The 16,154-nt window shown below is 40.9% G+C and overlaps 2 protein-coding genes and 1 long non-coding RNA gene across 4 annotated transcripts; 1 reads left to right on the forward strand and 2 right to left on the reverse strand.

Annotated features, from left to right (window-relative positions):
* Positions 1 to 426: 426 nt before the first annotated feature.
* On the reverse strand, positions 427 to 2,913 carry LOC148981721 (uncharacterized). The gene is made up of 2 exons (XR_016168332.1): positions 2,824 to 2,913; positions 427 to 958 (listed from the first exon to the last, which is right to left on the reverse strand). It is a non-coding gene; the product is annotated as an uncharacterized LOC148981721 (long non-coding RNA).
* Positions 2,914 to 3,141: 228 nt separating this feature from the next.
* On the forward strand, positions 3,142 to 10,135 carry ftr84 (finTRIM family, member 84). Of its 2 annotated transcripts, XM_089130239.1 has the most exons (9): positions 3,142 to 4,060; positions 4,735 to 5,304; positions 5,949 to 6,044; positions 6,585 to 6,710; positions 8,141 to 8,248; positions 8,417 to 8,573; positions 9,187 to 9,240; positions 9,328 to 9,381; positions 9,486 to 10,135. In XM_089130239.1, exons 2-9 carry the CDS (start codon positions 4,738 to 4,740, stop codon positions 10,028 to 10,030), a joined length of 1,707 nt encoding a protein of 568 aa, XP_088986365.1. In that variant the 5' UTR covers positions 3,142 to 4,060; positions 4,735 to 4,737; the 3' UTR covers positions 10,031 to 10,135. The 2 variants fall into 2 exon arrangements, with proteins under 2 accessions (XP_088986365.1, XP_088986364.1); XM_089130238.1 differs by lacking the exon at positions 3,142 to 4,060 and having other exon boundaries at positions 4,079 to 5,304.
* A 673-nt stretch (positions 10,136 to 10,808) lies between these two features.
* Positions 10,809 to 16,124, reverse strand: nfkbib (nuclear factor of kappa light polypeptide gene enhancer in B-cells inhibitor, beta). The gene is made up of 6 exons (XM_039650033.2): positions 15,304 to 16,124; positions 15,096 to 15,213; positions 13,365 to 13,569; positions 13,150 to 13,238; positions 12,813 to 13,049; positions 10,809 to 12,734 (listed from the first exon to the last, which is right to left on the reverse strand). Exons 1-6 carry the CDS (start codon positions 15,792 to 15,794, stop codon positions 12,690 to 12,692), a joined length of 1,185 nt encoding a protein of 394 aa, XP_039505967.2. The 5' UTR covers positions 15,795 to 16,124; the 3' UTR covers positions 10,809 to 12,689.
* Positions 16,125 to 16,154: the final 30 nt, after the last annotated feature.

Genomic DNA, 16,154 nt, shown 5'->3' on the forward strand with positions numbered 1-16,154 from the left:
TTCGCGGTAAATAAAGAAAGCATAATTAGCCTAATTATTTGTGACGTTCAACAAGGTCTTGGAAACATTCTCTCAAGATTCTGGTCCATATATGAACAAAAAAACATTAGGTATAGCGGCATATTCAAGAAGATGGAGACTGGTAATAAAAGGATGCTGTGATGGATTTTTTTTCCTCAAGCCTAACTGTTTTAGATTTGTCTCCCTAAAACAAACTATACTATTATAACTTATATGCTAGCTCATCTATATATACTTAACGTTAGCTATGTTAACCCTTCAGGTGACTACAGCCTTTTGTCCCTAACTATACTCCGACGTGTCTCCGGACGTACTCAGCGAGTCTCCAGACGACTACTGCTGAGCTGATAATTCTAACGTATTTGTTCTCTAGCTGCGCATCTTAAATGACAGAACAGACAGACAGAGTAATTGTTCTCTAAATGTTCTTTATTACGGCCGAGAGTTCTCGAGCAGTTCTCAGAGAATCACCCAAAAAGAGGCAATAAGCCTGGCCGGAGGATCTCAGACAAATCCCATTGAGAATCACACCAGTAAAAACAAATAAAACAGTTTTTATAGAATGACAAATTACACCATACATAACATAATTTACCTACAATTTGATTGGTTCTTGATTACTTCATAATCACAAGGTTTCAAACTTTTCTAGTTTTATTTCCCATATACACACACTCAAAGTCATAAGTTTTCCATTGTTTTCATACAGTACATTCTGTTCAAATGTTAGATGTTAAATAAGGTTTGATGATATAAAATTTCCACCACAATGCACACTGGCTGTTATAGGCTGTGTCATATAAACACTGCTCATTTGGTATTAATTTGTGCAAACACAAATTGTGCAAAGAATGTGTGTGTTTTTTCTCTCTGAAGCGCAGGTCTGGCAGCTCATCCAGATGGTAGCTCAGCATCATTTACAATTCCCTCCTTGGACCTGCAAGGACACCATTGTGAATGCACAGGAAACACCTTATGTTTAGCTTTAATGTGCAAGGCTTCCTTTATCATCCGTTTTCAGTCATTTTAACTGTACAAAAACATTATGTTATGCTACGTGATGTTGCAGACTGGTATTTCTTATCATATTATTAGGGGTCCAAGCTCAAAGTGCTATGTATTTGTAAGGATGTTTAGATTAACTAAACTTTACACATATAGACAACAGGACATTTTGAGGGCACACACCAAGTTTTAAAAAAAAATCCACCAACATGGAGAGCTACAACTGAAAAAACACTTACACTAAGTTGATAGTTTCGTGAATAAGTACAATTGCAGTTTTTTAACAGAGATGGCGACAAATAGAAAAAACTGCAGACTAGTAGTGTAACTTACGGAAGCCCTGAACCGCAACATAAAAAAAATCTAGCATTTCGAGATTAAAGTCGAAATGTTTCGAGATTAAAGTTGAAATGTTTCTAGATTAACGTCACAATATTTCGAGATTAAAGTCGAAACGTTTCGAGATTAAAGTCAAAACAATACGATAATACAGTCTTCCATAGAAGTGTGTGCATTCATAACAGTGCGCGTCCACTCAGAGTAAAGAAATGGACTTGTGAAGTAGAATTTGTGTAAAGAAATGGACTTGTGAAGTAGAACTGCCATGGATTAACACAAAATAGTAGCTTTTAACTTTTATCTGGGCTTTCAACAAAATTTTACACACATGCTAGTGGCAGTGTTTCTGAGGTGTTTTCGTGCTTGTCTAGTCAACATTATCTGGGTCGAGAACACAACAGTAACCGTTCTGTCTCTTCACCGTAAAGACGTTCTGGATACATTTTAAGTGCATCATTCTGTATCCAATCATTTGGCCGGATCCTGTGATTTCCTAAGATTTAATAATAACCACTAATGGTTGAGGAGAGATTCTCTGATATGATTGTAAAGCGCTTTGAGTGTTGGCCTTGTAGACATATGAAAGTGATATATAAATGCCCCATTCATTCATTCATTCATTCATTCATTCATTCATTCATTCATTCATTCATTCATTCATTCATTCATAAAGCTGGATTTCTCCAGGCGGGATGGATGGGAGCCGCGAACTCAAGAGTGCCGCTTAAAGGCCAATTTATACTTCTGCGTTGGGTGCGCGCAGCATAGACATATACACTAGACCTCACCTGGGGGTTCTTCTAAGCATGCGTCAAAACCGCCGCCATCTTGGAACAGGGGTCTTGTCATAGGAAGTAGCTAGGTAACGCTGCTATCTCTGCCTTTACTTCGAATTCATTGATGGTGGCGGACTTTTGTGCAGCGTATGAAGTTTACGGATGAAATCTGAACTAGGAAGAATGTTTTTAAAAAAAAATAAAAAATTTAAAAAAAAATTTTCTTTCTGGAATCAATGATAAATACATGTCTGACCGTTGGAACAAACCAAAAAAACAAGAAAAATCGCATTCATGATGATTTATGGTGATTTTATTTGCGTTAGACCTGTGTCTACTACATTGACGCTGATGCATTAAAGTGGAGGGGCTCCCCTGTTTCAAGATGGCGGCTCTATTGACGCATTCGTTCTAATGAACTGCCGTATCCAAGGTGAGGTCTAGTGTATATGTCTATGTGCGCGCAGTAGGTACGGCGTAGCATACGCACAGACGCGTCCCATACCGCGTATCCTTCGCCGTCGCCTGACGCACACCTCTTCAAAAATGTAACTACACGTCGCAACGACGCGGACTGCAAGATCGGTGATTGGTCGGCTTGGTAGCATCGCATTTCCTCCTACGCATTTCCACACGTACCTTCTCACGCATTTCCACCACTGTCTATGATTTCCACACGTACCATCTCCTCCGACGTCTTCTCTCATTTCTGCCTTTCAGTTTTAGTAATTTCACTAAAGTGAACTGTTTTTCCACCTCAATAAGCTCCAACTCCAACATGATCAGCTCTCTTTCAGTCGCTATTGCTTGTAGTAACCTAGCCGTGAGGAATCTAAACACAGTGGAACATTAAAACCCTCCGCCGCCAACTAGCGTTTCGGAGCAGTACTGCAGAGCAACCAAGACCTGAACGCAGAATTATAAATGCTCACAACGGCGTCGCCTACGTGCGTAGCCAACGCCGTACACTAAGGCGTACCCTCGACGCAGAAGTATAAATTGGCCTTAACATGGCGTATAGTGGGGGGCAGGGCTCAGAGAGGGCTGTGGCGTCCCGCTGTGGCCTCCAGAGCCAGTCTGGGTGTAAGGGCGGGTGGGAGCTGCAGGAGGGCGCCTTCGGTGGTGGGCAGACTGAGGGATCTGAGCGAACGGCAGGGATGTCAGGGCAGATCAAGCCTCAGTCTGCTTGTGGCCGGTTGAGAACTGTTGGGAAAAGCACTCAACCGCACCGCCGAAAAGGCCGACCTGGGATATGGGAGTGTCAAGCAAAAGGGTCCGTCTGACACCCTGCACTTCAGACAGGTTCAGCCACAGAATGGTGGGCATCACCTGATCCAGGGAGCGCACGGCCACTTTCGTCACTCAGAAAGCAAGGTCAGTGGCGGCGCGCAGCTCATTGAAGAGCCCCGGGTCAGTCCCGCCCTCGTGCATGTCCGTGAGCATCTGGGTGTGGTAGACCAACAGAATGGCCACGGCATGCAGAGAGGCGGCTGCCTGTCCTCAGCACTATAGAATTTCGCCACAAGTGTAGACGAAAAGCTACAGGCGGCGGATGGGTGCTTAGGATCGCGCCAAGAAGAAGCAATCTGCGGACACAGTAGCATCGCAATAGAGCGTTCAACCCGGGGGGACCCATGGGTAGCAGCCCCGTCGAGGGAAGAAAGGGCGGAGGAGATCAACGAGGGATCGCTGGAAGACTTCAAGGATGTCGAGATCTCCTGATGCACATCTGGGGAAAAAGGTATTGGAGTGGACGCCAACAGGAGTCAGCGGCCACACCCAAAAACCAATCGTCCTGGGAAAGCAGGGCTGTCATCTCAGGATCTGACTCGACAGATGCCATATGCACACCCGAAAGTGGCAGCAATGTCTTATCTTCACTTCCCGAAGATTCTAGCCCGCCTCTGTGGCCATGACAAGTAAGGTCTGATCGGCCTCTGTGGCCGTGACATGATCGGCCTGGGTATGATAACTCTTAAGCTGAATTATGGGCAGAAAGGGCATCTACCCTGTACTAAATTTCCCTTCACACCAGACAGTTTAACCTTGAAATTATTCCTTTCTCTGATCCAGCATGTATGTGTGTTTGTGTTCTACCTGCATGACACTAGGCTGAGTGTGTACAGTACACACTGTGCTGTCATGTCACAGTAGTTTACTCACAGAAAACAAGCACTGACTAGACAAATTTATTCTAACGACTTTCCATATTGACAGACAAAACAGTTTCACATTTCGCTGCTGTGCATGTACAGAGAGAGAGCACATTTCTTCAAAATATTTTCTTTGATATACTGCAGAAGAAACAACATCATACAGGTTTGGAATGACATGAGAGAGAGTAAATGATAACTATTTTATTTTCTGGGTGATCTATCAGTTTAATTCTTTCTTTAGCATTTGCTCTAATTATGTTTTAAGTGACCTCCTGAAACAGGATACCTGTACATATGCCTCTCTTAAACCCTCATCTAAGCTCATACTGTGTTTGTAGTTCAGCACCTCCACCTTTGGTGCTAATCTATAAATACAGGTGTGTTCCTGCTTCAGTTGCTCTTTCAATTCACCTGTCTTTCTCTCGTCTTTCTTTTAGAAAATGGCTGAATCTGACTACCTGGACTACACCTGTCCACTCTGCACAGACACCCAGCGAGACCCCGTCACCATCCCATGTGGAGACACCTTCTGCTTGGAGTGCATTAAGATCTACTGGGACCATTCTGACCACCTCGGCGTGTATAGTTGTCCTCAGTGCCAGGCGACCTTCACTCCTCGGCCCATACTCAGACGTAACGTACCCCACGTAGGCAACCCGGAGCCTAGGCCGCCCCCACGTGAGCTAACTCCTTTTCCCTACTTCAAGCGTGACGCGCTGTGTGATTTCTGTACCGGCCGGCGGAGCAAAGCGGTGAAGTCGTGTCTGATGTGTCTGGCCTATTACTGCGAAACGCACATCAAGCCTCACTATGAATCAGCCACATTTAAACGACATAAACTGGTGGACGAGACGGGACACCTAGATCGGAAAATCTGCCCGCAGCATGAAAAAGGCTTAGAGCTTTTCTGCCGCTCAGACCAGATGTGCATCTGTGTGCTGTGTACAGTACGAGAACATCGCAGCCACAACATAGTCAGTGCAGATGATGAACGCACAGAGAAACAGGTGAGACATCATGAGGAGATTATAGTTGTCGATAGTAGACCAGAAACAAGTTGTAACAGAGGCCATATCTGTAAATCAATTACACAAATATGTTGGTTATTTTATATTAGCAGTTTTATGTGTTGGTTTCAAACATCTAGTCAAAAATGTATTAAATTTAATAATGTTTGTGATTTTGTGAATTTCTGGATTATAATTTTCGCCAGCTTTACTTTAGGATATTTTTCATAAAAGTCAGGGAAAGTTGTCACAGCTGGTTTGAACTGGTTTATACATTCATGTATTTTTAAAATAATTAATTCATATTCAAAACAGTGGATTGGTATTTTTGTGTTTCATAATGAATGTTTGTTTGTTGTTTCCCGGCAATAACAGTGGAAATGTAAATAGCTTTTTGAAGATTTCATAAATCGTTAAGGTTTCTGCCTTGACTTTGAAAAATTAACCTATCCAGATAAATTTTCGAAAGTTACTTACTCTATGCCTCATTCTATGTGGACTGTCACAGATTTCAATTCTCTTATCAAAAGGTATGGTATTATTTATCTTCCTGGATAAATATTTTGTCTAGCTAACATCTGCTGCAATGAAGACTGTAATCTCAGAGCTCTCTTTTTTGCATACATTCTTCTGTGTGATTATAGAAAGTCTTGGTTGTGACGCAGACAGAGGTTCAGCACATTATCCAGGACCGAATGAAAGAACTTCAAGAACTCAGACACAACGTGGATGTTCTTAAGGTTAGTCCAGTCCGGATAGAGAGTCCTAAAGAAGCTTCTGGGCGAAACACGAAAGCATGGTTTGACAAGTTCCGTTGTTATCAACATAGTTCAACAAATTGCCGTTTCAATAAACATTTGCACAGACTTGCGTGGTTGGGTTGGAACTACAGTTCTCGAGTTTTGATTAGAAGCATAATTCCCTTTTAGTCGATAACGTCGGTTGACTGAATAAGGAACGCTGCAGAGAGCCAATGTTCTTCGAGTAGGGTAGGACGGGTACAGTTGAGACATAGGTACAGTGAGACACCTTAAATAACTTGCGTGCGCAACCAGCAAAAGTTGTTATTTTTGCTGTGCACATGCGTATTAGTATCTTCTTTGATCGTGGGAAATTTGATCAATGGATGCATCTCCGTTCCACTATATGGTTATATGGTTCGTTATTCTATAATGATGCATCATACTATAGTAGTTAATGAGCAAGTTATATCGTTGTACGTGAAACGCATTCTTTCTTTTTTTTTTTTTTTTTTTACTAAAAGTACCCTTTCTCTGTAGGGAAATGCACAGCGGGCACAGACTGACAGTGATAAAATCTTCAGCGAGATGTTACAGGCGGTAGAGCGATGGCATGCTGAGATAAGCCAACTCATACAGGCCAACCTACAGGCCTCCATGGCTCAGGTGCTTACACATTATATTCAGATGTGAATGAATTAAAATCAGTGATGCATTCATTTTATCCATTTAAAACCCTGTCTGCTTATTGGGGAACTGTGGTGAGATAAACTATTTTGTTTTAAGTTTTTAAAGGTGCCATCTACCATAATAAATCAAATCCTACTCCATATTCCATAACAGATGGGGGCAGTATACCTCCAAAAAATGACTTGTGCTCCTACCATCGCGCATGTTATTCAAATCATTTGACATGATAGTAAAAGGTTGGAAGACCGCAGTTTCACGTGGAACATTTGGAGATTTTTAGAGATCAGAGACTCAATGAACTAAACACTAGAGTGAACTAAACTAAACACTATGAATCTCAACACTAAATGATGAAGACCGCCTCATAGATCTCAAAAACAAGCTGGTGCATTTCGACGGTATGGGAAAATAAAAGCTTGGGCAATTATTTGAAGTTTATGGTATTCGTTTTGTTCATATTACACTTTTATTGTTAGTGAATTAATTTGACAGACAGCATTCGCTGATGTTGATCAAGCTAGCGCCGTGAATTCACCGTGAGACACACGCAATTGACACTTAGCAAGCAGGTTAGTTAAGCTCTCAGATTCTGTCAATTATATTACGCAATTCAAAGAATAAATACCGTTTTGGCGCTTGTACATGTTACACTACAGATCCCTAGCGCACGTGAACCGATCGTCTCTACTAGCTGGAAAAAGAACCCGAACACTGTTGAAAGATACAGTATGCTACAACTTACCAAAATGTATTCCTCATGCATAATGTCGACCAATCATTTTTTGAACTCTTCCCTGAACTGAAATGTAGTAATGGGCTGTATTTCCACACGACTGACATCAGGTTCAAGTACACACACACACACACACAAGCCGGCGCGAGCGCGACTCACTCGCGTATTGCAGTTTGGCTGGTGCTAACGTTGCCCGTCCGCATACCGCCTCCCATGGCCGGAACTGGTATTACGATACCTGCCGGGCCGGGGCTAGTAATTTAGCATGCTAATTCAGGTTAATATCTCGGCAGCACTATAACTTGTCAGTTTTTTAATGACATCTTTGCACTTATTTCTTCTCATTCTTTTGATGCGTGTAGCTCATTTTTCGTATATTGTTACCTCAATTATTGTATATGGCACCTTTAAGGGGAAAAAACATACAGTTATGGTCAGAATTAGTGGCACCCTTGGTAAATACGAACAAAGAAGGCTGTGAAAATAAATCAACAAAAACTAAAATTCACAGATTCTGTAGATTCCCACATCCATGTTGGTGCTTTGGCAAAAGCGACGTATATGATGCCTTGGGATGAGAATGCGTTGGATATGTTTCACACACACTGCTTATAGAGCTGCTACTGTTGCTGTTCCCCACTCTCAGACTGTGATAGCTTTAATGTACTGACAGGCTCAGGGTTACATAGAGCGACTTGAACAAGAGATCATGGAGCTTCAGAAGAGAGATGCTGAACTACGTCAAATACTTGACACAGAGGACAACATTCACTTCCTTCAGGTAAAGGACAGCCTCTCACATTTCACTAGTTTTATTTTTATCATCCTGGATTTCCACCATTGAGAAAGTTGAAATCTGTGAACTAGTCTGACTGGAAATTTAATATGGACATTCAGGGAAGCTACTTAGCAGCACAGATTTTGTTAAGTGTCTTTATTATTTGTGCAGAATTTTCCCACACTATCGGTTGCACCGGAGCCCATGGTGCCTAAAGTGCTGATAAACCCAGAGTTTTCCTTTGGTGAGATCACCAAGACCGTCTCTGACATGAAAGAACACCTGGACAACATCTGCAAGAAAGAGCTGGGAAACATCTCCAAACGAGGTAACAATGAAGACTATAACATTTAACCACTGAGAGGCTAAAGAAAAGACATGGGATTTATTTAGACTTATGTAATATCTTTAATGACTTATGTATTGACTTATTTATATCTATATATTTTTTAAAAAATCCTATGCTCACAGAGGCTTATTTTATTTATTTAAAATAAAAAATACTGTAAAAACAGTAATATTGTTATATTATTATACAATTTTAAATAACTAATTCTATTTCAATCTGCGAAAACTAATCTAATCTGACAAAACCCCACAAACGTATCTGTAGCCTTTGGTTGGCGTCTGTCGTCGGTGCAGTGTGAATTGGCCTTAAAATGTAATTCATTCTACTTCAGAAATCATTCTAATATGCTGATTTGGTGCTCAAGAAACAGTTGCAAATTTATTTGATGAATACAAAATCTAAAAGAACAGCATTTGTTTTAAATACAAATCTTTTGTAACATAAATGTCCTTACTCTCACTTTTAATCAATTTAATACATCCTTATAAAATATCCAATATTAATATTTAAAAAAAAATCGTTAACTTTTGATCGTAGTGTACAAAATTCTATATTTGATCTACTATTAATTTTTGCATGATTTATTTTTTAGTGAGTGACACTTCAGTCTATGTCCTTATTCCGAGGTCTGGAGGACGTTTGAATGGTAAGAGGTTCTACATTTCTGAATATGTTACAGCACTCGGCTCATTTATGTAGCCTACCTTAGCTTAGCTTTATACTATATTTTCAGCTCCGATAAGAAATGACTTCCCAGAGCCTAAATCAAGACTGGACTTCCTCAGATGTAAGTGTAGACAACATGAATTCATCTCTTCACTATACAGATGATAATATCTTATTTATCTAAATGCTAAAGGAGTCTATTTTTTGTACAATATTATTTCACAGATTCTTGTAAACTTACATTTGATCTCAACACCGCCCATAAAGAACTAGTCCTCTCAGACGGGAATCGCCGGGTGATCCGTAAGCGAACAACCCAGTTCTACCAAGATCACCCGGAGCGGTTCGATGGATTTTGCCAGATCCTGTGCAAGGAGCCGCTCAGTGGATTACGGCATTACTGGGAGGCAGAGTGGAACGGTGAATTTTCCATTGGAGTCGCCTTCAAGAGCATCAGCCGTAAAGGTAAGAACTCCAACAGCCTTCTGGGATACAATGATAAATCCTGGAGTCTCCTGTGCTCAGACTCTGGATACTCCGCCTGGCACAATAAGATGGATAAAGATCTGCCGGGAGCAGCTCGTGCCACACGGATCGGTGTGTATTTGGATTACGCTGGAGGATCTGTATCCTTTTACACTGTGTCTGAGACAGTGGAGCTCATCCACAGATTTCAGGCCACGTTCTCTGAACCGCTGTACGCTGGGTTTGGTGTTGGATCATCTGTAACTTTGTGCATGCTGGAGAAAAACTGCCGAACATACCGCTAAAGGGTTCTGAGTTTACCTTTGATCCTGAGCTCTTAATTGATTCATCAAATAGAATCTTGAAAGGGTGAACAGTGAAATTGAAAATCATATTGAATTTAAGACCACACTGAATGGTGGGGTATTGGGGGGGGGGCAGGGGGAGAGACGTTTTCTGGTCACATTTTAAGAAAGAAAAAAAGAATTGTTGTCTTGCATAATGTAAAAATCTACTATTAGGATCCTCTGCACGGACGTTTTTAATTTTAGGAGAATTTTATCCTCCAATTCTTCTTATTAATGGCAAATACTAATTTTTATATTTAAAAAAACAAATTTTTTTATGTGATTCTAAAACTTAAATTTTAACTTTTCTATTCCTCACAGCCTTATTTTCATTTCTGTAAAAAATATGACACTACCTTGATTAAAGGTCTATGACAGTAATCATAATTTAAAAACAGATATGAGGGGGTAAAATGTGCTTATTTATCCTGAAAAGTTTTTTTGTTTCATTTTTTCCTTTGGTTATTGGTTGAGTGACAGTAAATATTGCCAAAACATTTTAATAAAAAATTAAATACTAAGTTACTTCTTAAAAAAGGGCAAGTGTGTATAAAAAAGGAGAGCAGACATGTTTAAAAATAACAAAGCCAGCTAATCCAGTCAGGATGATTTCTTTTGAATGAACTGTCATTTCACACGTAATACAGATTCTGCAATCTTTGGGTTTAGATGTGACTACATCAAGAGAACATTGTGTATTTAAGTGATTATGTGAACAAGACAAATAAAACAAGTCTTATCGTCATTATTGTTTATTGTCCATTTGAATGGTTTCTAAGAGCTTTTCAGTCATTTCACCCATCACCAAGTACACATAAATATGTACAGATGAGAGGACAAATACATCACTCTGTCTGCAGTATGTTTGTTTATACATGGATTAGAAATATTCAAATGCAAATCCAGCTTCCCCTAAAATCAACCGTACCTCTCATTGTTTAAGACATGGCTACACTTGTTTAATTACTCCCTCCTCTCTCTTTTTACATCTAGAATGGCATATTCTCAATGAATGAATAATCATTAACCTTGTAATTTAAAACAGGACATCTGCTCAACATTATACAGTCAACTCACAGAGGACAAGTACCAGTCGATTAGGAGCCCTGATTTCCAAAGGAGTGTCTGTATTACCAACAGAGGGCACCAATCATCGAGAAACTTTTCGTGCTCACCCCAACAAACAGAAAATGTGAAATTGGCCTATAAACAGGTGACTGTAAATGTCCTCAACCATAATGCCCCAATAGCATGTATGAGTGAGTGAATGGAGATCATTCTCCACTTTTGTAACAATTGAAAACAAAACAGTCTGTCAGACATATATATTTTTTATATTATACTGTATTTTATATTATATTTCAAATATATTTTAAGATGCTTTAATAAGACAAAAAAGTAATTGTGTTGTCATGCGTTTCATGTCATTTGGAATGTTTGTTAGATGCTTCACAGTTCAAATAATACAACTGTAAGCGTTTAGTTGAGTATGAACATCCTTAGATCAAGAATTTAGCTCTAATTCTATTTCTGTACATCCAGTTTTGAATTTGTTGCCATTTGTACTGTAGAATTCTGTAACGTCTGTAATTTTTATCCATTTCGTTTATACTCGCTGTCGGACCTACTATCCATCTCTGAATTCAGATATCCACCTCTTGTCACCTATTTCAACCCCAACACCCATATATGTGGGAAAAAAGAAGAAGAAAAACACTCTCCACTCTAAACACACAAGACAATTGGGACGTCACTATGAAAACAGTGACATTCCACGCAAAAAACACAGCCAATAGTTGGTTTAACAGTAATAGTAAGTAAAGCAGTTTATTAAAAACCATTCATTTTCTCTTCAAGATTTTCGCAGCTAAATCTGGCTAATAATTTAGTTTTAAAAATAAAGAAAGCAAGCCACTATTGTCATGTTGTGGACATAACGAATCTACCCACTAGTGGGAGTATCACAGCCATGCTACTTGCATGGCACGCAGCCTAAGGTGTCAGTTATCATCCAGGAAATTTGGTTCTTAAAGCGATAGTTCACCCTAAAATTATATCATCCATAATTTACTCCTCCTCATGTCGTTCCAAACCTTTATGACGTTCATTTCTTCTGTCGAACACAAAAGAAGATATTTTACCAAAAGATTTGATATATTGTCCAAACAACATTGGACTCGTCATTGTCATTTTCTGTGTGCAAAAAACTATCTTCCCCAGAAGAGAGAAACTCATACAAGTTTGAAACATCATAAGGGTGAGTAAATGATAGCAGGTTATTCATCTTTAGGTAAACTACCATTTTAGACCACACACAAGATGAGCCAGTGAGAGGTTTTACTAAATAAAAAGCTGCCTCCATTGTTATAGCTTTGAAAAGGCTTTGCGTGATGTCAGGCTTAAATAACTAAGGTCCTCCATGACTAACAGAATCTAGCTATGTATTCCATTGAACCAGAAGCAGCATACTGACATCATACTGTACCTTAAAACAAAATATACACACAGACACACATAATAGCCTCCACCAAATACACTCAGATGCCACAATTGTTCAGCTGGATTTCAAAGGGTCTAATCAATGGCAGAGTAGTGTCCATGTTTTTTTTTTTTACAGCTACAACACTCGCTGTCCATTAATGATGACATCATCAAACTCCTCCTATGACAGATAGAGAAATGGTAAGTACAGAAACAAACTTTTAAGCATTCTGTTAGTAAATGTCTGATTGGCTCTAACCTCTTCACTCTCTCTGTACTCCTCCTCTTCATCATCGCCCTGTATGTATGTGGCCCCATGGGCACTAAGTAGGGCCTGCACCTCTTTGTTGGGTCTGTAAAGGGCACAGTAGTACGGGGTGTGGCCTGCATACGAGCGCTGATTCACCAATGCGCCGGCGCTCAATAACAAATCCACTACCTCTGACCTTTGACCTTCCACTGCCCAGTGCAATGGAGACCGACCTGACCCCAAATCCTACAAAGCCAGAGTTAATGACTGAACACTAAAATATACTCGAAAAGAAGCTTAATATGATCTTTTATAAAATATATCTTTTTTGTTTATAATTTCTTACTCGTTGATTGGCATCTGCTCCTGCCTCCAATAGCATTTTGATGATATCAATATTGCCCCGATGTACAGCCAGGTGCAGTGCACTAACACCTTAAAGTGACAGATGGACAGAGAAAGGGGATAGTATGGATGGAAAAGACAGAGAAATATCCTGATAAAATAAATGAGATTAAATATTAATCAGTGAAAATGTGTTTTCTTGAGTTTGTAGTGTACCTGAATAATTGGTGATGCTGAGGTGCTCCGGTGGGGTCCGTGGGCAGGTGGTGAGCTCTCTCACACACTCTGTGCGAAGCTCTCGGACAGCCAGGTGTAAAGGTGTGTTGCCGCCCCTCTCTTGGATCTCAACACTGGCTCCACTCCACAACAGCGCCCGAACACACTCGCTCCGGTCTACTATGACTGCCAAATGTAGAGCGGTCTGAGCAAATAGGGTGGAAAAATTACATTGGTTGGATATCAGTGTTGCAATGTACACTTTTAAGGCCAAGGTATACTTTACTTTTTACGTGTGCACAAGGGTCAGCGTACAGTGCGCGGGACGCGAATTTCGTCATCAAAAGAGTATCGCTTTTGTAAGGTAAAGGACTGGAAGGTACTTCGCTCGCGTACGTGTAAAAAAAAAGAAAAAAAGAAGTGTACTTTTTGCTTTAAAAATAAGCAAAGTGTCTTTCAAGGAAAGTCTGTTCACTCAGCAACCATACTGTCATGTATAAGCATTCATGGGATGGTTAAGGGGAAAGTGGGAGTGTCACATAAAGAAATGGGAGGGGAAGCGTAATCTGCGCCTAATTATGTATTCCGTGTTATGTACAGAAAAAGCTGGTGAAAGCGCGCCTCTATTTTGCGCTGAAAATTCTCCGCCTCTTTAAAGCAGGTGTAATTAAGGAAGCGGGTGTCCTAGCACAGTGTTTCCCAAACCTGTTCCTGGAGGCACACCAACACTACACGTTTTCCAACTCTTCCTAATCGATCACACCTGAATCAACTTATCAACTCCTTAGTAGACTCCAAGACCAGAAATATGGGTCAGAAAAGGGAGACATCCAAAATGTGCACTGTTGGTGTGCCTCAAGCAGGGTTGGGAAACACTGTCCTAGCATTTGCTTGATTTTCAAAAGTATTGAAGTATGTGAAGTTCACAACTTTTTAAAATACGTCCAAGAGATTTACACGCCGGTCTGTTATATTGTAGGGACATCAAGTTATATTTTTTCTCCTCTAAACGTAACGCTGAGATTAGTTGTTTTACATGTCAGTCAGACGTTGGCCAATGAAAGCAGAGATGGAGTCCAGATGAAGGTCTGGTTATGCGAGACTATAGGCCTCTTAAAAAAAAAGATTTTCAGTTGTGGTATGCATTATTTCTAGAGAACAATTTTGTAGTTTGACTTGCTAGTGATTGGTTTCCGTTTCCCAATAGGTGCATATGGATGATAAAATTTTAGTTGTGAGTGACTTTTCTTTTCTTATTGTGACACATATCTGAGGAAAAATGGGAAACAAAATGTAGGGCAAGACTATATTTTGTCCATTGAAAATTGATTGGATTGTTGTCATTTGCTAATTGCTGTGATGATGGTGACGTGAGTGCCAGGTTGCTGAAAGGGAGAGATTATTGTCCTGCCCTCATAGCATCACAGCAAGTCATCGAAGAAGACCGGGCGAGGAAGTTAATGTTTTCTATTAAAAATGACTAAGAATTTAAAAAAAAAAAAAGGTCTATGGACAAATAATTTTTATACCATAAAAAATAAGAATGGTCAAGTATGATTTAACGGTGACTTTGACAGCAAAATGCAATTTAACCTAAATTAATATGTAATATTTTATGAAACAATACATCAGATCATTGGAAGTACAGCAATTCTTCTTCATCCGTAAGTGCTGCTCTGTCAGATCAAGTTGCTTGTTTCTTTAGATCTGGCAACACTGTCGTGCGTTTACCTGGCCCAGGTCATTTTGGATGTGCAGATAAGGAGTCCAGGTCTTGTCCACCACAATTTCTTCAAGCAGGCACTGAACAACACCCCACTGCTCATGAATCAGCGCCAAATGAAGTACCCTGACAGACAAAAAAGGTAATATACAGTCTAAATCCAATGGCCTTCCAAACAGACAAGTGTACAGGCAACAGAAAACAACAAAGACTTACGTGTCACCGTCCTCTGACAGAAAGTTGAGCGTGTTGAAGAGTTCTTCTCTCCGCTGCCGACCCTCCTCGGTGTCCGAGACCGCCAGCCTGTCTGTTCCCGCGGGCTCGCTTAGGATCATGGTGCCGATCCCGTCGGAGAGACACCCCACCACCGCATCCTCATTAATCGAGTCCCCGATGGCAGAGTCGAGCCTCTCTCCGCCGCCTATCGACACGCAGTCCATGGTGCCCCTGTTGTCGGACTCGTCCGACTTGTCAGGTATGTGAGACATAGACATAGATCGATCAGGTGCCCACATCTGCTCGGCCTCTGTGTAAGTGCCGTAGGGACCCTCAAAACCGAGTCCGACCCCGCTTAAAGAGTCTAGCCCGCTGTCACACCAGTCCTCCGCAACAGCGTCCACGGCGCCCCGTTTCTCCATAGTGTAGCTCGGTCCAGGCCGTGCATTCTGTCTTCGGGATTCACCGTGAATATCTTGCGTCCCCTCCATTTATATATGAATCTCCCGTTTAAATGATGTCAGCTGTAATAAGAGAAACTGTTTTCTTGACCAACAGCTATCTGCTTGCGCCGTTTTCGCTTCTATCCAGAAGGATTGTTTTTAGGGGAACAAGATGAGCTCTTTCTGGACAAATTCCCAAACAACAGCGGCAAGCGCTGTCGCACGAGCCTCAGATTCCCTCCATGTCCGGAGCATTATAAAACTACAGATTGCTCACCTTGTGAGCGGCTTACTGTTGCCCAGTTTGTCCAGAAAAGGCCGTGTGTTTGCGTAGGTGTTTTCCTGGGGAATTCCCAAAGCCTCTCGCGTAACCAGACACCGCGGAGAAGTGCGCATGCGTATGGCTCA

Source organism: Pimephales promelas, chromosome 4 (genome assembly GCF_988280905.1).
Source record: "Pimephales promelas chromosome 4, fPimPro1.hap1.1, whole genome shotgun sequence".
Taxonomy (NCBI): domain Eukaryota; kingdom Metazoa; phylum Chordata; class Actinopteri; order Cypriniformes; family Leuciscidae; genus Pimephales; species Pimephales promelas.